At 43.3% G+C, this 25,392-nt stretch overlaps 3 protein-coding genes across 15 annotated transcripts in view; 2 read left to right on the forward strand and 1 right to left on the reverse strand.

Annotated features, from left to right (window-relative positions):
• Positions 1–15,580, forward strand: part of Unc45a (unc-45 myosin chaperone A) — a 29,072-nt gene extending 13,492 nt beyond the window's left edge. Inside the window, exon 18 of the mRNA XM_048790234.1 lies at positions 15,475–15,580. Coding sequence (XP_048646191.1) covers positions 15,475–15,565 — 91 coding nt within the window. The 3' untranslated portion in view covers positions 15,566–15,580. The remainder of the gene's footprint in view (positions 1–15,474) is intronic.
• On the forward strand, positions 1,059–24,504 carry Rccd1 (RCC1 domain containing 1). Of its 10 annotated transcripts, none has more exons than XM_015493050.2 (10): positions 1,059–1,334; positions 1,951–2,259; positions 2,441–2,831; positions 2,918–3,039; positions 4,617–4,715; positions 5,077–5,241; positions 5,939–5,968; positions 6,409–6,540; positions 6,643–6,801; positions 8,060–8,211. In XM_015493050.2, the coding sequence occupies exons 2-9, from the start codon at positions 2,094–2,096 to the stop codon at positions 6,792–6,794; spliced, it is 1,257 nt and encodes a 418-aa protein (XP_015348536.1). In that variant the 5' UTR covers positions 1,059–1,334; positions 1,951–2,093; the 3' UTR covers positions 6,795–6,801; positions 8,060–8,211. The 10 variants fall into 10 exon arrangements, with proteins under 10 accessions (XP_015348536.1, XP_048646199.1, XP_048646201.1 ...); XM_048790242.1 differs by lacking the exon at positions 8,060–8,211 and adding an exon at positions 24,483–24,504 and having other exon boundaries at positions 1,072–1,245; XM_048790244.1 differs by lacking the exon at positions 8,060–8,211 and adding an exon at positions 24,483–24,498 and having other exon boundaries at positions 1,072–1,245; positions 6,643–6,805.
• Positions 10,307–25,392, reverse strand: part of Prc1 (protein regulator of cytokinesis 1) — a 28,999-nt gene continuing 13,913 nt past the window's right edge. The window contains exons 6-15 of one of the 4 annotated variants that reach the window (XM_048790235.1): positions 24,418–24,567; positions 23,792–23,939; positions 22,586–22,722; positions 19,330–19,425; positions 17,813–17,959; positions 17,493–17,603; positions 14,309–14,419; positions 13,504–13,680; positions 13,139–13,177; positions 10,307–11,453 (exon numbers count right to left, since the gene is read on the reverse strand). In XM_048790235.1, the coding sequence (XP_048646192.1) occupies positions 11,382–11,453; positions 13,139–13,177; positions 13,504–13,680; positions 14,309–14,419; positions 17,493–17,603; positions 17,813–17,959; positions 19,330–19,425; positions 22,586–22,722; positions 23,792–23,939; positions 24,418–24,567 (1,188 nt within the window). In that variant the 3' untranslated portion in view covers positions 10,307–11,381. Of the gene's footprint in view, positions 11,454–13,138; positions 13,181–13,503; positions 13,681–14,308; positions 14,420–17,492; positions 17,604–17,812; positions 17,960–19,329; positions 19,426–22,585; positions 22,723–23,791; positions 23,940–24,417; positions 24,568–25,392 lie in introns of all 4 variants that reach the window. The other 3 variants (XM_015493054.2, XM_015493056.2, XM_015493055.2) reach the window with 3 other exon arrangements.

Consider the following 25,392-nt stretch of genomic DNA (forward strand, 5'->3'; position numbering starts at 1 on the left):
TGGAGAGAGAAGGGGTAAGACCAGGAAGCTAGTCAATAGAAACCATTCAGTTTCCTGGAAATAAATGGTTTTAGGATATGGACTCCCATGTTTGCCCTTCAGTATTTTTGTCTTTATGAGTCTTGGTGACCTCCAGTCAGGCAGTGCTTGGGATTTGGGGTTGGTGTTGTTATGCCGGATTCGTGGGACCCCAGTAGACCTCCAGGAGCCGAATTTGATGCAAGCACACAAGAGTCTTTATTGCAAGCTCAAGCCTGGACTCACAACAGTTCCCAACTCAGCGGTCCCAGGGAGTGAGTCCTGGTCCTTTGTTCTGTGAGATTTTATAGGTTTTGGGAGGATACTTTATGCGTCACAACATCACACAGCAAATCATTCCATACCGTGGGAGAATCAAACAATAACTCTTAACATTGAAAGCATATTCATTGGCAGGAACAAGTTGGGTAGGGGTGATTGGCTAGTACAAGAGGGAGGTTCATTTGAACTGATTGGTTTAGGCCACAAGGGGTGTACGTGCTAAACTACATGGTTTCCCATCATGTTATCAACCACCATAGAGTTCTTGGGGGTCATCGTGCATTCCAGGTATTTTCATTGTCTTATGCTGATTGGAGGTTGCTAGAGGGGGTTGCCATGGGTCCTCACCTAGCCTAACTTAGTCAGGGATATTTGGCGCTGCAGACCTCTCCTGTTATTTACAAACAACTCAGCAGAGTGGGTATGTACTTAGGAGTGCTCTGTGGGTTTTTCCAAGGACAAGGGTCAGCCCCCTTCCTTAGGACAGGCCTTGAGGTAGAAGCTGCTGTTATTTATTTTTAAAAATGGAGTCACATTAGTTTTTCAGTGTATGTCTTCACTCCTGTGAAAATCCAGTCTCTTCTGTAGTTGAGCCTGGTTGGAAGAATGGTGCAGGTCTGGGACTTTTCACCTTCCAGGACCCTCCCTTCTCTCAGAGCCTAAACCAGGGTTCCAAGCTCAGAGGCCTCCGAAGCGTGAATGACAGGGCCCAAGCCAATCAGTGGAAAGTAAAAGCGGAGGCGCCCAGTACATCCGCTTCCCGTTAGCCCGGGAGTTCTGCGCATGTCCAGTAGTGAGCTACCGCTGTCAGCCTGAAGGAAGTAGTGAAGGAGCTAGAGATCCCGTCAGTCCTGGCTAAGGGCGAGGAAGGCCCTGTTACTAGGACTTTAGCTAGACTCTTAATGAGTGTTCCCTCGGTGGTTCTAATCCGAGCTCCTCCGCCCTGTGAGTGTCCATACTTACCGAAGGTTTCAGGCCCACTTTACAGATTAACTCAGCATAGGTCTGGCCGACCCAGCGGGACCCCCTGGGAGGTGAGCACTTACCTGCAGCCTCCCTAACAGTGACGTTACCGCGATAGTGGGGCCAAACAGTGATTGGCCCCAGGAAGGCTGCTGCAGCCAATGGCCTCGCTTGGCGCGCGGCTATTCAAAGCTGCTCTCCTCCGCCGGCGCTACCTGGAGAAAGGACTTTCCTGAGGGATGGAGGGTACTGGGCCAGGATCAAGGTCAGAGACCCCCCCCTGGGTTGGGAGCGGACACCGGGGGTGGGGGACCCATGAGCTGATTTCTGAGATTTGAAAATCCTTGTAAAATTCCGATCAAGTCTAACTTACCGAGAAAGTGGCATTGCTGTTGGAACCCCAGACTGAACCTAATAAGCCAACAACATACCGAAGCCTTTATTTGCATTCATTACAATTCTGAGAGGTAGATACAAACAGCACCCGTCTCACCGCTTTTGTAAAACTGAAGAAATGGATTTGGATTCAGGTTAAGAACATCGGTTGGCTGCGGAGGCGCATGTGGGTGAGGCCGGAGCTGCCTCTCTACTTCCTCGGTTTTGTTGAGAACACTGTGCAGTCGGTGGAACTTGTGCTCAGCCCTCTTCCCCTGTAGTCAGGAGTATGACATTTCTTTCACTTTGTAGATAAGGAAGCTCCAGCTCCTGGGAGGCCAGAGACGCAGGGTGTCGCACCCTTGCTCGTCTGCAAGAAGCACCTGTGTTCCAGCCCTATTCCTGGGACCTTGCGACCCCAGCCGGGTGGCGGCGGGCAGAGGGCGCTGCGGAGCATGGCCGGAGAGCGACCCGGGGCTTGGTTCGGCTTCGGTTTCTGTGGCTTCGGGCAGGCGCTGGGCTCCAGGCGAGGACGCCAGGTGCGCAGTCCTGAGCCGCTGCGGGCGGGCGTAGACGTTTGTCGAGTTAGCGCGAGCTGGAGCTACACCGCCTTCGTGACCCGTGAGACCCTCACCTGATCCCGATTCCAGCCCCGCCCCTGGCAAACTACACCCTACCATATGGCCACTCCAGGATAGCACTCCCATTTTGGTCCCGTTCCCTCCCTAGCCATCCATTTTGGCACCCTGCCCCTGCCTAGACCCTACTCTGGTATGTGTCCCACCCCGGTCTGCCCACGCAGGTGCAGGTCGCTTGGAGCTGTCTGGCTCCACTAATGGAGCGGCAGACGACTGCAGGGATGCTTGGGCCTCGGAAGGACTCCTCGTGGTGATTCGCACCGGGACAGAGTCTGGGACTGAACTGCAGGCGTGGACGCCGGGCTCGGAGCTGCGTGGGGCGCCCCTTTGGACCCAGAAGCTGGCGCCTGAGGCTGAGGTGGAAGACCAAGCACGAGATGAGTCTGGAGCTGGCTCGCTGCCCCTGCTGCCTGGCGCCTGCGCCTACGTGAGTCCGCAGCCACCCTTCAGCCGGACTCTGGTCCCGGAGCTGCGGGCACGCCGGCTAGAGCTGGGCGCGGAACACGTGTTGTTGCTGTGCGCTGCTGGCCAGGTGTTCTCCTGGGGCGGGGGCAGGTGAGGGCCAGCTGAATGCGATTAGGAGAAGCCGGAGGAGGGGCCCCTTAATGTGCCCAGAGCTGACTAGGGTTTCACCTGCTCAGGCACGGACAGCTGGGCCACGGGACGCTGGAGGCAGAGTTGGAACCAAGGCTTTTGGAGGCGTTGCAGGGCTTACCCATGGCCGAGGTGGCGGCTGGCGGCTGGCATTCTGTGTGTGTGAGTGGTGAGTGACCCAGTACTTTTCTAGACTAGCTCATGATCTTTTTACACCTCCCTCCTCTTCCAGTTTTGGTGGGAAGCCTCTTCAGGCCTCTTTTTAGACTCATCACACTTTAGTCAACACCCACTCATTTGTATGACTCCCCAGTGCTTCTCAAATTCAGTCCCTCTGCCTCCACCACTGCCCTCTCACACCTGGTCCGATTCAGATGTTTCTCTACTTCTATTACTGTTCTCAGTACCTCTCCCATCCACCTGCCCGCAGCCAGGGTCAACTTTCTGAAATACCCATCCAGGAAAACATGAAAGGATGAGGGGCAGCCCAGTCAAGGAGAACAGAGAAAAGACTGGAAGTTGCCCAGGTGGCTGTGATGTTTGGCACACTGGACCCTGAGATCCCTAGAGGGAGGATGAGGTTGGTGGGTGTGACTCTGGTGGTGGTGACCTAGAGCCAGATAAGGAGGTTCTGTTTTTTCTTTGTGGTGCTGGGGATTGAACCCAGGGCCTTGTGCATTGGAGGCATGCACTCTACCAGCTGAGCTATATCCCCAGCCCCAGGAGGTTCACTTTGGATGTGTTGAGTTCAAAACCATATGGGTGATCCAGGGACAGCTATTTCCTAGCCTCTTGGAGCCCACACAGAGCATGTGACTGGCAGTAGGTGATCTCTGTAGCTAGGGCTCTTAATCTGCTACTTACATCACTAGAGCTTTTTCAGTTACTTTCCCCATATTCTAATGTAATGGGCCTGGTTTGGCAGCCAAGCTGAAGACCCTCTGGGCTAGAGGGCATAGAACAGAGGACTGGAAACAGCCCAATGGTAGACCTCACACTTAAGGACCAGGATGAATTGGCATGCTTAGGTTTGGAGTACAGGTTGAAGCATGGAGGCATCAAACTATGCCTTCAAATCATCATTCTGCCCCTGTGATCTTGGGCCTGGTACTTAATGTCTCTGTGCCTTAGTTGTCTCCTGATCAAAGTGGTAAAATTTGTAAAATAGGGGTATTGTCATATAATTTCTTGTGGGTTACTGTGAGGATTCAAGGATTATATTTTAAAAAGTGCATAAAAACCATCACAAAATAATAACCTTTATAAGGTTATCATTGTTAGCAAATTTTTAGCATTAGGGCCATTGCTTCAACATGATGGTATTAGAGCAGCAGTGGTACAGGAGAGGTGAGAGCTTCAAGAGGCAACAGGACTAGTGGCAGGTGGGGTTGAAAAGGGGCACAGGCTGCCTCATTGGGTTTGAAAGGGAAATAATACTGCAGAAATTCTGGGGTTACCATGGTGTGTTTGGGTGTGTGGGGGGATTGATTTAGCAACATAAAGAAAAAATGAAAATAGAGAAAGTCCAGCAGGGATTTAATTTAAGGGAAAGGTAACCAGAAAGAATTAAGGATCAGGGAACCTAAGACAAGTAAGCCACTAGAGTCTGAGGTCACCTTTGCCTGGAGTGCCACTTGGGCAGAGCAGGCTTTAGTAGTGCCCAGAAGCTGATGGGAGGGTTAGGAAAGTTTGGATTGGTGAACAGGGGTTCATGGTTATTTAATGGGTCCCCTTGATCTCTTTCAGAAACAGGGGATATTTATATCTGGGGCTGGAATGAATCGGGGCAACTGGCCCTGCCTGCAAGGAACCTGGCAGAGGATAAGAAGATTTTTACAGAGGAAGGTGAGGGTCAACATGACTTTCAGAGTCATCTCCTCACAATGTTGCTATCATTTCTTACTCCTGGATGTATGCTGGCTGAAGAGCTACAGTGCTCAAAAGCCTGATATCCTTGTCACCCCAGACTACAACACAGGATTTTGAGTCCCTTACTGGGGAGCATTGGCAAGGCTAATGCCAGTCTCAGCACTGCGCAGCCTGCAAGCCTGTCAACTCTAACACTTCCTGTGAGTATGGTGGGAGCATCAGCTTTAAAGCCAGAGAATAATGTGCTCTGTAGATCTGTTGTAGCAATGAGATAATGTGTGAATAAGCTTAATACTCAGTGTTAATAATCATCAGTATAAACATTCCAAAACCACAGGTCTGAATGAAGATGGTTCTGAAGTGAATAGACTATCTGGGGCTGAGGATGGAGCCCCTGCTCCCTTCATATCTGTACAGCCCTTCCCAGCTCTATTGGATCTTCCCCTGGGCTCAGATGTAGTCAAAGCCAGCTGTGGATCCCGGCACACTGCTGTAGTGACAAGTGAGTGGGGCTGGGCAGGCTTTTCCAGGATGGACTGAAAAGGCATTCTACCTGTGTTCTAGCTGGAGCTACAGAAAAGGGAGTGGTCAACACTGGGGGAGGAGGTGGTGAGGAGAGGTGCGGGGGACGGAACCCAGGCCCTTGCACATGCTAAGAGCACTCTACCACTGAAGGTGCATCCTCAGCAGAGAGTATTATCTTTTTTTTTTTTTTTAGTTATACATAGACACGATATCGTTTTATTTATTGTTTTACGTGGAGCTGAGGATCAAACCCAGTGCCTCATGTGTGCGAGGCAAGTGCTCTGCCACCAAGTATAAGGCATCTTTACATACTTACTCATTTAATCAAGCTTCTATCCGCAAATAGCTTTAATAATAGCTCCCCAGCCTGTCAGGCCCAGAAGATTATGCCTCTTCCACACTCAGATACTGCCTCATCCAGTGTCCTGATCTCAGTAGCTGTGAGATGCAGGCCACTCAGTTCACATATGGGAAGATAAACTTTTTCCACTGGATCCTTTACCACATCAAATTTGATTAGACAGTTGTAAAGAGAGAATATGTTGTTCCACGCCACACATATCTTGTGAGGATTGTGACATGCTGGCTATGGGTTGTGCCAGGCCAGGCTAGACCAATGTCTTGCCAGAGAATAGAATAATACTGACAGCTATTTATTGTCCTTCTGGTTTTAGGAACAGGAGAGCTGTACACCTGGGGCTGGGGTAAGTATAAGAATTGTTTTCGTGACCCTTAAGCCAAGGGCAGGAAAAGCCTGGAAATAAAGATGGGTGACAAAGCTACATCATCTTGAAGAAGCAGGGGTCTCAACCTGATTACTGGAGGTGCAGAACTGAAAAGCTGTGTGCTCCCTTCCTGGGGTCTAAACAGATCTAGGCACACTCCAGAGAATGTCTACAACCAACAGAGAAATAGGAGATGACATCAGGACTGACAGGCTGGGGAGCTATGACATCTTGCTTTCTGCTATGTTGCCAAGGCTGGCCTTGAACTTGAGATCCTACTCCATCAGCCTCCCTGGTAGCTGGGATTATAAGTGTGCATGCAAGGGAGTGTTTAACAGCATTTATAAAACATGTTTGTGTGTTCTGGCACTAGGTAGAAAATGATAAAACGGAAATCTATGCTAAACATTTTGGTGTAGGTAGCAAGGAAGCTCGGAGGAACCTCTTGCCTGTAATGACTGGTTGCCACTGGACTTTTGGGACCCTGAGCCTGGCCCTAGAGGCTTTCTGGCTCCAGTCTCCTGGATTCACAGAGCAAGCACCAGCAGGGGGTGGGTGTAAACCTTATCCCCTCCTGGCTGCCGTCCTTGGGCTGCATGGAAAAGTAGCAAGGTCTATTGGAGAGGATGGCAAAGAGACTCATCTCACTTCAGGTAAATATGGACAGCTTGGCCACAAGGATAGCACCAGCGTGGATCAGCCCTGCCTTGTGGAATACTTTGTAGAGAAACAGCTCCAAGTGAAGACAGTCACCTGTGGGCCATGGAACACCTATGTGTTTGCTGTGGAAAAAGAGAAGACCTGACATGTGTGTATGTATGTATTTAAGTTATAAAATATAGAAAAGTGAACAAAATATATGTTAGAAAATTATAAAGTTAACAATTGTGAAACTCCCTTTTGGGAGGTGAGGAGAGAAAAAAAGAACTCCTTTTCAGGTTAGGGAAAACCATTGCCAGCATCCAGTGTCCCTGCATTTGTCCCTTTCCATCACAGCACTCCCCTTCACTTTAGAGCAGGGGCCTTAACTTTGCTGCACTATAGAAACACTTGGAGAGCACTGGAAACTTTGATGACACAGGCCAGTGTCCCAGATGATGAATCAGAAACTCTGTATGTGAGGCCTAGACATAGATGGGTTTTGAAGTTTTCCCACTAAATCCCATTTTTTTTTTTTTTGTCCCGAGGACTGAATTTAGGATCTTGCACACTCTAGGCAAATACTCTACCACTGAGGTACACTGCTACCCTTTTTTGAGACAGGGGTCTTGCTACGTTTTCACCCCAAGCCTGGGCCTAGTCAGTCATTTTCTATACAATGGTGATTGTGCTTCAATAAGTAGAATCATGGGGTAGAAAAAGAAATTAGGTCCCAGATGTTAATATTTGTCCTAGGCTGGCCTGGAACTTGTGATCCTCCTTTCTCAGCCTCCTGAGTCACAGGGGTTATAGATGTGTGCCACCACTCTCACCCAGATGATTTTAATGTACAGCCAAGACTAGGAACCACTATAGGTCATTTTTTTCACTCATTTCCCTGTAATTCATCAATATGTTGTATTTTCGTTTGATTCAAAATGTTCTGATTTCCCTTGAGAATTTGCCTTAATTTCTAAGTATGTGTACTTCCTAAGAAATTTTCTATTATAGTTTGATTCCATTATGGTCAGGAACATTTTATTTCAATCATTACAAGGCATATATATATATATTTTTTTTTTTAGTTAGACATAATACCTTATTTCACTTATTTATTTTTATGTGGTGCTGAGGATCGAACCCAGGGTCTCATGTATGCGAGGTGAGCGCTCTACCGCTGAGCCACAAGCCCAGGCCTCAATCATTACAGTTTTTAAGACAAATTTGTTATGATTTATTTGACTATTTTGATGAATGTGGCTTTTACTAGTAACAGATTTTGGTTGGAGTTCTCCACACTTAGGTCTGGCTGATTGGTGCTAGGGTAGTGTTTAGTTCGTCTAGTCTTGCTGATTTTTACCTAGCTATTCTGTATTGCTGGGAGAGGGTTGTTAAGTCCTTGACTGTGGATTTGTCCATTTTTCTTTTCAGTTCTACCAGTTTTAGCTTTGTCTGTCTTGAAGCTGCTTTTAAAATATAGACACATTTAGAAGTGGAACATCACTGAAAGTGGCAAAGTAAGAAAACTCTGGGTTCATCTCCCACAAAACCAACTAATAAATTGTATGGTCTTTTTCAAAGAATTGTGGTTGTGGGTTTTGACTTCTCCGGTAGGCTCTCAAGAACTGGATGGTTTTATTTATATTTTTTCTTTCTTTTAATATTTTTTTAGTTGTAGATGGACAAATACCTTTCTTTCTTTCTTTTGTTTTATTTGGTGCTTAGGATTGAACCTGGGCCTTGCACATGCTAGGTGAGCGCTCTACAAGCTCAGCTCTCTTTTTTTTATTTGTTCTTTTTGGATTTACATGACAGTATATTTCAATATGTACATATTGTACATACACAGAGTATAACTTATTCAGGATCTCATTCTGAAACTCTTTTAAAAAGTACAAGTACTGGCTGCAGCAATCTGGGACAAGGGACAAATAGTTGGCATAAGCAATAAACATAACTTCTGGAGATGAAGAGGTCAGGAAAGGAGATACACAGAGGAAGGGTTTCTTTTTTTTTTCTGTTTTTTAGTTTTTGGCGGACACATCTTTGTTTATATGTGGTGCTGAGAATCGAACTCGGGCCGCACGCATGCCAGGCAAGCGCGCTACTGCTTGAGCCACATCCCCAGCCCCCAGAGGAAAGGTTTCTAAAAGCTCTCATATGCTAGGGATTGAGAAGGCTAGAACACAGGCCAAGACTAGATACATTACTCAGCGAAAAGCCTGTAAAAATAATAAATTCCTCTGGATAGCTGCAAGTTCTGTGCAAGCAAGAATTAAAGATTAAGGCAGAGTTATAAATAACTGGCTAAGTGTTGAAGAAGTGTTCCATTTTAACAGTCAAAAACTGGGGCACATCCCAAAGGTAAATACACACACACACACACACAAAACAAACATGAATAAACTGATATATATCATATATCCCTATTATATGGTATATAATTCTACTGCTCAGCAGAAGGGAATGAATTGTGGATACAAGCAACAACATGGATGAATCTCAAAATAATGAAAGTAGTACTGGAAGAACGAGATCAAACAGGTATATATTTTATAGATTCTCCTTATATGGGCTGGGGTTGTGACTCAGTGGAGAGTGCTTGCCTAGCATGTGTGAGCCATTGGGTTCAACTCTCAGCACCAGAAAAAAATGAATAAATAAGATAATGGTAATGTGTCCATTTACAAAAAAAGAAAAAAAAATTCTTATATAAAAAACTCTGGAAAACGCAATCTATGGCATCAGAAAGCAAATCAGCAGTTGCTGTCAGGGTGAAGATTTCACAGATGTGCACTTTATCAATTTATCAAAGTATACAGTTTTGCTAGTGCAGTTTATGTCAGTTATACCTCAAAGCTTATTACTGTTTTTTTTTTGTTTGTTTGTTACTGGGAATTAAACGCAGGGGTGTTCTGTTACCCTACAGCCTCAGCTTTTTTTTTTTTTTTTTGAGATAGTGTCTTGCCAAGTTGCTGAAGTTGGCCTCAAACTTTGCAGTGCTCTTACCTCAGCCTTCCAAGTAGCTGGGGCTACAGGTGTGTGCACCACAATGCCCAGCTTATAAAGCTCACTTTTGTAAAAGCAATTCCTGTTAATATGACAAGTGATAGGGGCTGGGGTTATAGCAGAGCGCTTGCCTCACACATATGAGGCACTGGGTTCTATCCTCAGTACCACATAAAAATACATAAAGATGTTGTGTCCATCTTTAAAAATATAACAAATGACAATGAATTAGGAAGATTCCTAATCCTTCAGTTGTTGGAGTTATGGAAAAAGATCTTTGAGAGAAATAAAGAATGGGAGTTTCTTAATTTAGAAATGCAAAAAAGAAACCAGGTACAATGGTTCATGAGGCTGTGAGGCAGGAGGATCTCAAGTTCTAGGCTAGCCTGGGCAACTCAGCAAGACCCTGTCAAAATTAAAAAAAACAAAACAAAACAAAGAAGGACTGAGGATGTAGCTGAGTGGAAAAGCATCCCTGGGTTCAACCCCTAGTACTTCCCTCCATTCCCAACCCCCCTGCCCCCCCAAAAAGGACACAAAATAACAAAAGTTCTAACTAGAAAAATTTCCATATATCCTTTTGGTCTTTTCTGTTTTCCATAGGCCAAATCAACCAAAAATTGGTTGTGGGGAAAAATAAACCAAGAAAAAAAAAAACACGCCATGGTATCTTTTTGAAAGGTAACTACACACATTTTAATTTATTTTTAAGAATATATTTATATTTTAAAAACAGGACATGACTAACAGCATGGCTTACACCTATAGACCAAGTCCACACTGGTAAGCTTTTGAGAACCATTTAATGTGTCAACAGTAGTACTGGCGCAGGCAGACAGTAAGAATAAATAATAGTGCTCCGGGAAGTGCAGTAGTGATGTTGAGGGTAGGTAAAGAAGGAGCCTCATCTGTGGAAGCTATAGCAGGAAAACGTCCCCAGTGGTGACATGTGCAAAGCTGCTCATCTCCACAACAGAAATGACCCAACCTACCCAGACGGCCTCCCAACTGGGCTGGCAGCTGCAGGGATAGAAGAACTTGGGCACAATGGGGCACAGTGGACCCAGAGAGAATTCTGAAGAAACAGTCTAGAAAAGCATGTGTGTCACTCACACACACCCACAAATGGATTGCACTGTATATATCACACACTGTACAATTTAACAAAGGTGCTCCCAGCCTCTCTGTCATCTTTGGCACTGTATCAGGCCACCTCAAATGCTGACACACAGACATCCTCATTGGGAGGGAGGCTGTCCTGATTGGTGGGGACAGGCCTTCTGGTGAGAGCAAAGCTATCATAGCTACATCATTAACTGAACACCCCTAGACAAAAAACAATGTTAATTGCTAATTACAAGTATACATGCCAAAATTACTTCATTTCTCATCCCCCAAGGTTGGGCCTAGTCAATCATTTTCTATACAATGGTGATCGTGCTTTGAAAAGTAGAATCCTGGAGTAGAGAAAGAAATTAGGTCCCAGATGCCAATATTTGTACTTACAGCTATAAACTAAGTTTTAAAATATTTCTTGAGTCAAAAAATAAAAGCAACTCTCTATGGACTCACTAAACCCATAACAGACTTTCAATGTCACTCTTGTTCATGTCTTTAAATTAGGCCCAAGGTAACAGAACCTGTCCAGGGTTTTAAGCGCATTTAAAGAAAAACTAGAGCCACCCCTGTATAATAAGTCCAATCTATGCACAGGAAGCCACAGTAGCTGGCTGGTCAGGGTTTCTCAGGCGTGGATGTTGGTTGAATTGAGGATTCGAGAAGTAGCTTCAGATTTGGAAGCCTTTGAAAGTTCTCGCTGTTGAAAAAATAAATAACATCAGTGGCAGTACTACTGCTCCTATCGTGCATGCCCTTCCTTTATAATCCTAGTTAAGTGTCAACAGAAAGTCCCCTGAGGAGTTTCTGAGACAGAGAGATCCCTAGTATGTTAGGAATAGGTGAGGAACTGACCACCACTGGGTTAGTCATAGACTGAGCGCATGCACACACATGCCCCAGTCGCCTTTCCTCTGCCAGTCCAGTCAAAACTTCACCCAAGAAATCCCTTATACTTTGGCAACTCCAAGAGTAGTTCTGTAAACTAAGTAAGCAACAAGCTTTGTTTTCATGAGCCCTTAAACAATGGGCCAGACCATGTATCTACCAATCCCTGGGGCTGAGGGCCTTGTAACCTGCTGGTGATTTGATCTCATGCTGGAGCACATGGCATAAAAGCAGAAAGTAAAGCTTGAGTGACCCCTGAGAGAGACAGATATTAGTAGAGGTTAGTTTAGTCAGTGACTTTGGTGCTGCCTGGTGGAGTGTTATTAGGTTTAACAACCAAAACAAATGAACCCCCCAAGATCAGCCATAGATAGGCAGTGGATAAAATGGGCCCCAAGTGGATAAAATAGGCCTTGGCTGAGCAAGCAAAAGAGAAAAACACGACCCTCTGTCCAGCACACAGCTGGCCAGAGTGGCACACTATTTCTATAGGTAGAACCACTACCAGGAATACAAACTGGAATAAACTGCCAGAATATGAAGCTGGCTTAAACGTTCCACACTAGCTATATAGCCCTGGGCAAGTGTCCCATTCTCCATCCTTTTTAAGAGAGAAGGCAGGGGCTGGGGTTGTGGCTCAGCGGTAGAGCACTTGCCTAGCATGAGCAAGGCCCTGGGTTTGATCCTCAGCACCACATAAAAATGAATAAAGGGATTATATCCAACTACAACTAAAAAATAAATATTTGGGGGGAAAAAAAAGAGAGAGAAGGCAGCTTAGGCTTTAACTCTGTATTCCCCAAAGGGTAAGGGGCAGCCTCACTTCTGTTTCATGGCAAGACATGGAGGAGGAAGCTTGTTAAGGAAAGGCATTGCAGTAAAGTGTTAGTAAATGCAAAGCAGGATAGAAGGAGATAATCATTCTGGAAAAATTACTTTAATCCAGTGCTTCATAAATGCTTTAGCAGCTCAATGTGGTAGAAACAGGCAAATGCAGGGAAAAGACCAGTAGACAAAGTTTGAGATTCAGCCCTGAGTTAGTAAGACATATACTCCAGGAAATAATCAGCACACAGGCCAAGAACCTCATTATAAGCAGCACACAGCTGGGGCTCCCCTTCCCACATGATGGGGCCTCTATTCTTTCCAGCACATTTTAGGCCTTTGATATCACAATTGGGGAGAGTGAAAGTTTTCTTTTGTGAAATAATGTTTTTAAAATTCGTCACCTGACTTTAGATGGGGCTGAGAATCCAATTCAAGTCTGAACAAGTTTTTCTATTAGTCAGCAGGCTGACAGTCAGCCTATTATAGGAAACATAAGCCAGATACTTATTTTTGAAGTTTGTCATAGAATTCTTTTGTTAAAATAGTTCTGTAATAACACAGCTGAGATGGTAGGTTAGTGCTGCCCTTTGCCCAGTTGAGAATGAAGCAAGGAGATGATAGACAAGTTTGGAAAAAGGGAACTGGACATGCAGGGGTTGCCATACAGACCTGAAGCCCAAAAGTGGAGCTGTCAGAGTGGGACGGATCCTTCTAAGAACAAAGAAGACAATTACCAAGAACTCCACCAAGAGAGCACCAGGGCAATGATTAGAGAGGGTCACCTCCTGCAGCCAGGGAGTGGTATTATCTTAAGCAGAAGGATCCAAGTTAATGTCTAGTTGCTACTGCCAACTTCCCATACATTTCCTTTCAGCCACCCCCACCCTCACCTTCCTCATGTCAAGGCAGGAAAGGGATTCTCAGCCTCCAAGGTACCTGTGCTGACCAGATAGCCTGGGTGCCCTTGGAAAGACAATGACTGCCCCAACTGTGTGCTCCCCAGAGACTGGTAGATATTAGAAAAGGTGAATTACCGCAAACTCAGAATAGGTGCTGGCAACAGAATTAATGCTGAAGTTGCGCTGGAGAGGGGTCGAGTCAGGGTACCCACCACTCAGGATGCTGCCATTCAACTCCAAGTTCTCTTTGTTGGCTCCATGCCTACCGGCACGGGGTGTTTTCTTTCCAGAACAAGTGGAACTGACCACTGGCTAGAGTAAGGAAAGAGATCCATATGTCACCTTAAGATGAATGTATAAGCACACACACAAACTCAAGAGCTAATATCACATTTATATGTCTATAATTTATACTTTTGATTTAAAAACTACTTTTGCTTGATGCTAGGCAAGAGCTCTATCACTACATTTTACCACTGAGATATACTCCTAGGCCCTTGAATTCTTAATGATTTTACAAAATACCTACCTTTGAGAATAGCCTGTAGGATAGCTAAATGGCTAAACATATGTTTTGGCAGAATCCCCCTCTCTCTTGAGTATCTGTGTCTAGTGACCCAGTGTCATTGGGCTGGAACCCATGTACAGGGGAACCTAGCTTAGCACCAGCTGAAGACTGGACCTTAGCTCACAGAGACCACAAGACCATCACCTGACCTTTAGTCTCGACACAGCCCAGGGTTTTCATAGTACCAGAGAGGCTAGGTGACGTTTTTTCTCATTGTTAATTTTTTTTTTTTTACTATTATCTAGTGATAATCTGAGTTATGTCTGTCAACTCTGAGCATCTCACTGATAACCAAATTCAGGGAGATTAGAAATTAGGACATCTAGATTGAGGCATCTGGGTAACTAGGCGGTGCATACAGAGCTTGCTTACCTTGCTGCCAGAAGGAGGAAGTCGAGACACAGGGGAGCGGTAGACTGTCCCCCCAAAGACGGGCCTAATGCTACTATTGGCTGTAGCATTGGACATGGTAGTAGTGTTCAGCTAGAGAAGAACAGATACATTACTGATATTCAGCCTTTCCAGTAACCTATTTCTACCTAACAGGAAAAAGAATAGGGGAAATAGTCCAGTAAAGATGAGTCTACACAGTAAAGAACCTGCTGCATCTGATATATAGGACTGTTTATATCCAGCAGATGGAACTATAAAATAGTACAATCACTTATGGCATGAGACATTTATATGACCCAAACACTCTACCCAACAGAAATAAAAGCATATAACCATACGATACTTATTCATAAATGTTTATAGCAGTTTTATCTGTACTAGTCAAAAACCAGAAAGAATACTCAGCAGGATAAATGGACAAGCAGATTATGATTTGTTTATAGAATGCAATACTGCTCCACAATAAAAAGGAATGGCCTATTGATACACGCAACACCAAGGATGAACCTCAAAGAAATCAGGCTAAATGAAAGAAGCCATACACAAAAATATGTACTTATGATTCTATTTATATTAAATGTTAGAAAATACAAAACTACTCTCTTGTGACAGTTAAATCCTTAGTTGCCAGGAGCTGAGGAAGGATAAAACTTACAAATATGCAACATTAAATCCCATACAACCATAATGTACCAGTTTAAAAAAAAAAAAAAAAAGTAGTAATTGAATAAAAAGCAAGGGAAAAAAACACTCAACGTCTGAAAATTTGTTCAAGTATTGACAGAGAGTGGAGCCAATGATAACACTTAAGACACTAACGAGCTGCCATAATCGTATTGGAATCAGACAGTGATTAATACAACCAGACTTTTGAAATATTTTACAGCATTCTTAGCAGCAAGAGCTGTCTCACATGTCTTTTTTTTTTTTTTTAAAGAGAGAGAGAAATAGATGTGTAATTGATGTGATTCTGCAATCTGTATACGGGGTAAAAATGGGAGTTCATAACCCACTTGAATCAAAGTGTGAAATATGATATATCAAGAACTATGTAATGTTTTGAACAACCAACAATAAAAAATTAAAAAAATAAAATAAAAAATAAAGAGAGAGAGAGAGAGAGAATTTTAATATTTATTTTTTAGTTTTTGGCGGACACAACATCTTTGTTTTGTATGTGGTGCTGAGGACCGAACCTGGGCTGCATGCATGCCAGGCGAGCGCACTACCGCTTGAGCCACATCCCCAGCCCTCACATGTCTTTATATTCTTAGCATTGCTGATCCAAAACAAATCATAGAATTCAGTCTTAGTGGTATAATTTATGTTTGTAAAAGTTTATCACATTTCCATAATAAAAAAGTATGTAGATCAAATAGGGAACTAATTTAATAAATGACAATAGTTTTTAAGAGGATAGAATATACATGTAATAAAGAGTGTATATTTGAAGATAATTTGAAGCTATAAAAAGTCATAACCCGGGGGCTGGGGTTGTGGCTCAGCGGTAGAGTGCTCGCCTCAGACGGGCGAGACCCTGGGTTCGATCCTCTGCACCACATGAAAATAAATAAGTAAAATAGAGGTATTGTGTCCAACTACAACTAAAAAACAAATATTTTTTTAAAAAAAAGTCATAACCCGGGGCTGGGGTTGTGGCTCAGTGGTAGAGCACTTGCCTAGCACGTTGGAGACCCTGGGTTTGATCCTCAGCACTACATAAAATAAACAAAAGTAATGTGTACAACTAAACAAATACTTAAAAAAAAAAAAAGTTGGGCTGGGGATGTGGCTTAAGCGGTAGTGTGCTCGCTTGGCATGCGTGCGGCCCGGGTTCGATCCTCAGCACCACGTACAAACAAAAAGATGTTGTGTCTACCGAAAACTAAAAAATAAATATTAAAATTCTCTCTCTCTCTCATCTCTCTCTCTCTCTTTAAAAAAAAAAAAAAAAAGTCATATCATAACCCAGGTGGGCACAGAAAATCCCAATGACTTGGGAGGCTGTGGCAGAAAGATTGCAAGTTTGAAGCCAATCTTGGTAACCCAGTGAGATCCAGTCTCAAAAAGGGGTGGTAGGGAGTGGACTGAGGATATAGCTCAGTGGTAGAGTGTTTCTGGGTAGGTTCTATTCCCAGTAGTGGGTGGGGGTGGAATAACAGGGAAAAAGGTTAAGAAAAATATCAAAATTAAATAATGTGACCTCTATTATGTAAAAATACACTATTTAAGACTAGGCTGGACATGGTGCCAATGCAGACCTGAAGCCCAAAAGTGGTAGGAGGATAGCAAGTTTGAGGCCAGCCTTGGGAAAACTGAGTAAGACCTTGTATCAATATTTAAAGGATAGAAAGTAGCATAAGTCTGTAATCCCACCCACTCAGGAGGCTGAGGTGGTAAGATCTCAAGTTTGAGGCCAGTCTGGGCAACTTAGCAAGAACCTATCTCCATATAAAACAAGGCTGAGGATGCAGCCCAGGGTGGAACAGTTGCCTACCATGCTCAAATCCCTGGGTTCAGCCTCCAGCATTGGTGGGCGGGAGCAAAAAGAACACCAAATATTTACAGTGGCTCTATTGTAGTTATATTATAATGATTTAAAAAATAATGCACCACCTTGGGGCTGGGGATATAGCTCAGTTGATAGTGCTTGCCTCACATGCACAAGGCCCTGGGTTCGATTCCCAGCATACCCTCCCCCCCCAAAAAGGAAAAAAACCCAACCAAACAAAAAATCCGTCTTATTAAAAAGAAAGTAAAATATGATTACTCCCTGACTTCCTGTTCTAGAGATTAAGGGATATTAAAAATTCCATTCATTAAGCATGAAAATTGTCTTTCACCCAGTACTGTGGGCATCTGGTAGAATTACAGGATGATGAACTTCTGAAAGTTTCATCATCAGAGAATGTTAGCAATTATTGGTCCCTAGGAGTTAAATGCCAGGACTCAACAAATGGCACACGTCAAAGCTGGTCACTCCTTTACTGTTGTGATAAACCAATACTAAAGATTAAACTACAGTCACCCATTTACTCTCAAATTCACTCAACCTGGAGAAGAAAACTGCTTTTCCAACTCAGCAGTACAGAGGGTGAGAGAGGACAAAGAACCCTATCTCCCCACTCCTTCACCAGCAGGGCTCCACAAAAGCCACATTTACCTTCCGCACTTTGCCTGGTGTGTTGGGAGCCAGTACTCGCCGCTTGCTGGGTGTCCGGGGAGCACTGCCATAGAGCATCTCTGCCTCTGTTTGCTTCTTGTTCTTTAGTTGCTGTATGAAAGTCAGAAGCAACAGTGATGAATCCCAGTAAGAAGTGGTTTTAGGATGGGAACAGAAGCAGGGCTAGAAGTCTAGAGCCAGGTCTGCAGCCTGAGTTAAAAGGAGCTGTTACAGACTACCTAATTCTTCTAAGAGCTCTGACACACATGCTACGATGCATAAACTATCTTCCTCTTTTCCCAGTTTGTGTGTACACTTACTCTTTCCTGCTTGGCTCTCTCTTTCTCCAATCGATGCATCTCCCATTGTTCTGCCACATACTCCATGAATTTCTGCCCATTCACCTCAAATGTTTTTGACTGCTCCTGTTCCCACATTTCAATCTGTGCCTTCAACTCTTCTTCCAGCTGAGACCAGAAACAAGGACATGTTAGTTACTTTTAATCTTTGGGGTTGAAGCCCAAATGAAACGATTATCTTAAAGATTGACTACTTAAGCTGGGTGCAATGGCACATGACTGTAATCCCAGCTACTCAGAAGAATAAGGCAGGAGGATTTCAAGTTCAAGACGAGCCTAGGCAACTTAGCAGATCCTGTCTCAAAGTGAAAAAGGTTTGGGTGTAGCTCAGTGGTTCAATCCCCAGTGCTACCACCCCTGGGCAAAAAAAAAAAAAAAACAACAAAAAAAAACCAATGATTTTTTCCTTTTCCACAGCATTAGCATTCTAACTTCAGGGAGCTAGACCCATGGGGCTTCAGGTCAGAGTGACCAGAGATGGTTCATTTACAACACACAGAAAAGTAGAAGAAGGCAAGAACCCATAGTCTGAATACTGAGGTTTTGATGCCTGAAGCTGGAAACAGCATCAGTAAAATCAGTAACATTAACCAGACAGTGATTAATGTAAGCATAAGCATAAGCATGACTATGGAACCAGATTATCTGGGTTTCAGTCTGGACTCTACCTCTTACTAGCTGTGAAAATGGCAAGTTACCCCTTATTATCTGTAAAAACAATATCAACCTAAAGGGATATTGTCATATATATGAATAAATGAAAACATCTTGAAATAGTAACAACTCAAAAAAAAATGTGAAACATTACTATTATTAACATAGAAAATAAAGCCCACAGTACTTTCTCAAAAGCTTGCCTATATTATGGGCTAAAATGTTGCCCAAAATTCATTTTGAAGTCCTAACCCCCAACACCTCAGAATGTAAGTGTTTCTGGATGGTCTTTTAAAAAAAGTAGTCCAGGGCTGGGCGTATAGCTCAGTTGGTAGAGTGCTTACATCATAAGCACAAGGCTCTGGGTTCAATCCCTAGCACCACCAAAAAAAAAAGGTAGTTGAGTTAAAATGAGGTCATTAGGGTGGGCCCTAATTCAATCACTGATGGTAATTAGGACACAAAGACACACAGAGGAAAGGTTATGTGAAGATCCAATCAGAATCTGCCATCTATAAGACAAGCAGAGGCCTCAGAAGAAATCCAGCCCTGCCAATGACATCTTGAATCTCAGACTACTGGCTTCAAGAATTGTGAGAAAGTAAATTTCTATAGTATAAGCCACCTAATTTGTAGTCTTTAATTTGGTGGTTCCAGCAGACTACACCTTGGTGTTCAGTGGCCCTTTGCTTACACTGAAGGCCCAATGCATAAACTTTGGAAGAGAAGACATTTCTGGGGCAAATTAATACAAAGCAAAGGACATACAAAAAATTAAAGTATCTCAAGAGCCAAGTGCCAAAAACTCTTAGCAACAATATTACCTTAGGGAGTGTTTTCTGGAGCTTGGCTCGCTGCTTTTCTTCTTTTAGAAGGTTTCCTCCTCGGTTTACAAATCGACTTGGATCTGAAGCTTTTCTCTGTGAAAAATACATTTTATTTAATGATAGTATAACCTAGGATAGTCATACCAATTACTCCTCCTAAGCCCTCATAACATAATGTATATTATTAAATTGACCTGTAGAGTTTCACATTCTTGTCCACATTTAGCCATTAGAAATGGTGGCATTTTAAGCCATGGGCACTCCTGGGCATATGCAAGATCATCCACTGGGGGGTAGGAAAACTACAAGCTTCCTTCAATCTAAAAAATAACAGATAAATATAACAATGACTATAGGAAGTCATCCGGAAATGATGAGGACCTTTTTTTTTTTTTTTTTAGCATTGCAACCGATGAGGGGGTAGATCTGGCACTGGGAGCTTCCCATGGCAGACTCACGGGAATAGATCACCTGAAGCGAGTGAACTCCCCTTCTCTACCAGAAAGGTCCCTCGCAGCACCTATGGGCATAACCCACTAGGAACTGATCAGCCTTCTTGCCCCCACCTCTATCCTGTTTTGGTGAAGAACTTTCTATCGAAAGCCTTTGATGTTTTCCAATATAAATAAAGCAAATGTGGGCTCCTTTCTTTGTTAGAAGCTGGACCCATCTAGTTAGCTTTGTCTGTGTCTACCCCCTCATTGAAACTACTTTCTGTGTTCTGTGGTCATTTCGCTATTCTAGCTTTTATTTTTTAGCCAGCCCATCCCACCCAAGGGAAACCCATTCGCTAGCCCATGCAAGATGTGGGCAAGAAATGCCACTAGTTCCCTTCCTTGGTTTGGATGTCAGATGATGTTATTTTAATATACAAGGTGAGGAGGGATGGGCAGGCCTAAACTCAGGGCTTGTTGTGATACCTCTGCTTGCGCTTGTATTTCTAGCATACTGGCACAGAATGCAGCTTAAATGCACGTGGCCAGGAAATTTGCAGATAATCTGGGTTTCACTAAATTAACCTTCACAAGATAAACAAAAATTTAGAGGGCTGGGGTGTAGTTCAATGGCAGTGCGTGAGGTCCTGGGTTCAATCCTTGGCCTCAGTAAATAAGTGTGAAATGAGAAGCTCTGGGTTCACATTCCAACACTGCCCTCCCCACAAAAAAGCTTTTCTTGCCTGTAATCCCAGCAGCTCAGGAGGCTGAGACAGGAGGATCCCAAGTCCAAAGCCAACCTCCGCAATGGCAAGGCACTAAGCAACTCAATGAGATCCTGTCTCTAATAAAATACAAAGTTGGACTGGGGATTTCCTCAGTGGTTGACTGCCCCCGAGTTTAAAAAAAAAACAAAAACGTTTCTCATTTTTCTTAAATGTCTGGCTTTTGTTATTTTATAATGTATACACAATAATTTTGAGTATATAACTAGGCATTATAAACTGGGGGAATTACTGCTGGGCAGTGGTGCAAGCCTGTAATCCCAGCAGCTCGGGAGGCTTAGGCAGGAGGATCACTAGTTCAAAGCCAGCCTCAGCAAAACTGAGGCACTAAGCAACTCAGTGAGATTCTGTCTCTAAATAAAAGTAGGGCTGGGGATGTGGCTCACTGGTTCAATCCCGAGTTCAATCCCCGGTACCAAAAAATAAATTAAAATTTTTAGGGGCTGGGGTTGTGGCTCAGTGGTAGAGTGCTGGCCTAGCACGTGTGAGGCCTTGGGTTTGATCCTCAGCACCACATAAAAATAAATAAATAAAATAAAGGTATTGTGTCCAACTACAACTAAAAAATAAATATTTAAAAATAAAAAATAAAATTTTAAATCAGGGGAATTGCTTAAAAGAATGGTGCAGGTAACTAGAAGCATTCTTGATAATATGTAGACCAAACTATTTCTCTTCAAGAGTGCTTGACAGGTCATAACTTATTAACAACAATAGCATGGCATAAGTAACTCCTTTATTTTTCTCATGTGTGGTGAGTTACACAAGGCTGCTGCTTTAGCTATGTTCATATTCACTCCTCCTCCTCCTGGTTTTCACCCAGAAGCAAGAAGCATCTAAGGACTAGTTGATCGTAAACGGCTGTAAGGTCTTGCCAGGTTCTCTCCATCTGAGTCCTAGCTTCCTGCCTATAAACTTGAAACTTGAAAGAGTTCAGCTTAAAAGTCTACAGACCCTTATGAATGCTAATAGAGTCAGCATGAACCTAATAACAATTTTCTCCTTAAATTTTGTGCTGTTGGTGCTTCATTTCTCTCACCCCAATCCCAGCCCTGAATTCTAAAATGCTGTTTGTGCTATCTGTGAGAAGGAATTCAGAGAATACAAATTCATCCTGATATCTAGTTTTCTAGGAAAACAGCAAAAGTAGCAATAGTAGAGAAGTTAGTTGACTTCCTTAGTAACAGAACCAGAATTTGCCTGGGACAGCGTTACTCAGACTTACCAGCCACTGGTATGGCACATAAACACAAGTGCTGTGAAGAGAGACTGGGAGGAGCCCTTAATTCAGGGTCAAGAGGGCAATGCCACCTTTGTTCTTTCTCTACCATGCTGCCCGAAATGTGGCCCTTCAGGTGGGAGCTCTAGCAACCAGCTTGGCCCTGAGGACGAGGTCCCCACTTAGTGGTGGGGAGCCCAGAGCTGGAGAAGCCTGCTCTATCCACATCTGGGCTTCCTTCAAGCAAGAAACTTCTATCTTCTTTAAGCCATTAATTTATAGGACATTAGAAACCTGGTAACTGGTCTTGCTTGCTATTTTTCCCCCAAAGCTGGGGATTGAACCCAGGGTCATATCTATGCTAGGCAAGCATTCGCTCACTGAGCCATATCTCCAATGCAGGGCATGTTTTCTCAACCCTTCATTTCACTCTTAAGAAAGCAGACAAGTAGCCAGACACCATGGCACATGCCTGTAATCCCAGAAGCTTGGGAGGCAGAGGCAGCAGGATTGAAAGTTCAAAGCCAACCTCAGCAACAGTGAGGTGCTAAGCAATGCAGCAAGACCCTGTCTCTAAATAAAATACAAAAATGGCTAGAGATGTGGCTCAGTGGTCGAATGCCCACTCCTGAGTTCAATCCCTAGTACCAAATTAAAACAGGGGCTGGGATGGTGGCTCAGCAGTAGAGCGCTCGCCTAGCATGGGCGGGACCCGAATTCAATCCTCAGCACCACATAAAAAAATAAAGGCATTGTGTTGTGTCCATCTACACCTAAAAATAAATATTAAAAAAAAGCAGACAAATAGGGCATACCTCAAACTCTAAGAAAAGCTTCCAGCTCTCTTCCCATTTCTGGACACCTTCAAAGAGTTCTTTATGAACTTCATAGTAGTTTCTTAACCGCACAATCTCAGCATCATGTAGTTGGAGCAGATTTTCTGTGTAGTCCTCTGCAACATAAAGACCCAGTAGTTAAAAATTAAAATTACTCAGGACTGGGGTTGTAGCTCAGTGGTGAAGTCCTTGCCTAAAACACTGGGTTTGATCCTCAGCACCACATAAAAATAAATAAAGGTATTATATTCATCTTCAACTAAAAATTTTTTTTAAAAAATTAGTCTAATATCCCAATTTACTATCCACAACTTCCCTAAAATGGAAATAGGTGTGTGTGTGTGTATATATGTGTGTGTGTGTATATATATTTTATAATATAGGAGTAAATGGCTAATAAAAAATAAAAGCCAGGACTGGGGGTGTAGTGCTAGGCATTTACCTAGCATGCATGAGGCCCTGGGTTTCATTCCATGCACAACGGAAGAGAAAAAAATAAAAAGCTGGGCATGGTGGTGCGTGCCTATAATCCCAGCAACCCAGGAGCCTGAGGTAGAAGAATATTAAGTTTGAGGTCAGCTTAGGCAACTTAGTGAGACCTTGGTCTCAAAACAAATTTTAAAAGGGATGGGATGTAGCTCAGTGTTAAAGCCCCTCTGGGTTCAATCCCCAGTACTGAAAAAATAAACCATCAATAAAATAATATGTTTGTCATAATTAGCCTGAGGGGACTAAGTACCTAGGGTATGGACAAAGAGTAGTCTCCAAGGGTATTCTCCAAAATCTGTGTTATCTTTTGCTTTGTCTTAGTTTCTTTTGTATTCTTCTCTCTGCCTTATCCAGACAATAGAGGATCAGGTCACAAAACTGTCTAAAAACTTGCTGAATTTAGTTAGAACAGCTTCATTTTATGTTCAGTTCAACCTGGAATTCCACTGGGCTCTAGGAGTCAGACTCCTCTAGGCTCAAATAGGCTAATGCATTTACCTGCTATATGACTCTGAGTTAAGCTGATCAACATTTATTCCCTTACTGTCCTCATCTCCCGACATGAAGATTATGTGAGATAATATAGTTAAGAATTGGCTGTATCTATTCAGATAAGGAAATAGAGGCTTCCTGGTGAGTGTCTGGGTTTATAAAAGAGCAGTGAGTAGACCACATGAAATTCACTGCTGTACTAACCAGCATAGTAAGGGGCAAAAGCTCGTCTCTGCTCCTGGCTATAAAAACACTGGTCCCAATACTGAGCCAGCTCTACTCGAATTGCCTCAATCACTTTCTTCATGTTTTGCATTTTCAGTTCTTCGAGCCGATCCACTTCTAATTGCAGCTGAAAGAAAAAGACATATTAAAGGTATTCACCATACTTTCATATTCACTTAGATTAAAAGTTCCCCCTTTTTAGTTGTTTTTGTTTCCTTTAGGGTACTGGGGATTGAACCCAGATATGCTTTACCACTGTTACATTCCCAGCCCTTCTTATTTTTTGAGACAGGTCTCACTAAGTTGCAGAAGCTGGCCTCAAACTTGTGATCCTCCTGCCTCAACCTCCTAAGTCACTAGGATTATAGACGTACCCTCGGTGCTTGGTATTTTGCCTTTTAAAATAAAATTATAACACATAATACTCTGTAACAATCATATTATAGGAGCCAGAATACAGAAGATAGAAGATAAGCAGGCCATTTCCCCCTTTTCTGACACTTTTAAGAGTAGGTAGGCCCAAGGGAGAAATAGGTAAGGATGTTGGACTAGACTCAGGAAGACTCACAGAAGACTGCTTACCCAGCACCCATTCAGTTTCTTACCGCTTTCCTGACCTTGGCTTTTGACCCAGTCATAACCATTGCCACAGCTTCTCTCTCTTCTTCAGGTATCTGCAACCTGTCCCAGAGTTCCCGGATTTGAGCACGAAGTCCCTCACACACTGCTTCATTTTGTGATTTTTGCATTTCCAGCTGTATCAAGGAAAGGCTGTGGTTAAAGCAAAATAGTAACACACAAAAGGCTAGTCCTCTGCAGCAAGGAATGTCTGGACCCAAATGAAGAAGAAGGATTTATACTGTGATTCCCATTTTTTTTTTTTTTTTGGTACCTGGGATTGAACTCAGGGGCACTCAGCCACTGAGCCACATCCCCAGCCCTATTTTGTATTTTATTTAGAGACAGGGTCTCACTGAGCTGCTTAGTACCTGGCTTTTGCTGAAGTTGGTTTTGAACTCGCAATTTCCTACCTCAGCCTCCTGAGCTGCTGGAATTATAGGTGTGCACCACTGTGCCTGGCTTCCCAAGAGAAATTTTTTGATGCATTCTGAACATAAGATGTAAAGCTGTCACTATGGGAGGATCTCAGACCTCAAGAACAGGATTCCAATGTTGAATTGAAAGTTTTTTTCAATCAAACAGTATGCTTGGGGCTGGGGATTACAGCTCAGTGGTACAGCGCTCACCTATCAAGCTTGAAGCCCTGAGTTCAATCCCCCATATCATCAAAATAAATGAATGAATAAATAAATAAATATAAAAATAGTTATTTAAAAAACAACTATGTATATCAAATGGATGTCATTTCATCTGATTGTAATTTCATATTCTTAGAATATTTTATCTCTTATTTACTTATAAATTAAGGTTTTTTTTTTTTTTTTAATTCTTTTTTAGTTGTAGATGGACACAATATCTTTATTTATTTATTTTTAAGTGGTGCTGAAGATCGAACCCAGGGCATCACATGTGTGAGGCAAGCGTTCTACCACTGAGCTACAACCCCAGCCCCAAGGTTT

The sequence above is a fragment of the Marmota marmota genome, unplaced genomic scaffold (genome assembly GCF_001458135.2).
Source record: "Marmota marmota marmota unplaced genomic scaffold, marMar, whole genome shotgun sequence".
In the NCBI taxonomy this organism is placed as follows: Eukaryota; Metazoa; Chordata; class Mammalia; order Rodentia; family Sciuridae; genus Marmota; species Marmota marmota.

What these genes read in the sequence shown, in the direction of transcription:
- Rccd1 (XM_048790242.1), top strand. Translation starts at nt 1,203, where the DNA reads ATGAGTGTTCCCTCGGTGGTTCTAATCCGAGCTCCTCCGCCCT. An exon ending in CTACACCGCCTTCGTGACCC is followed by an intron (nt 2,260 to 2,440) that starts GTGAGACCCTCA and finishes CTGCCCACGCAG; the next exon opens with GTGCAGGTCGCTTGGAGCTG. An exon ending in GCACACTGCTGTAGTGACAA is followed by an intron (nt 5,242 to 5,938) that starts GTGAGTGGGGCT and finishes TTCTGGTTTTAG; the next exon opens with GAACAGGAGAGCTGTACACC.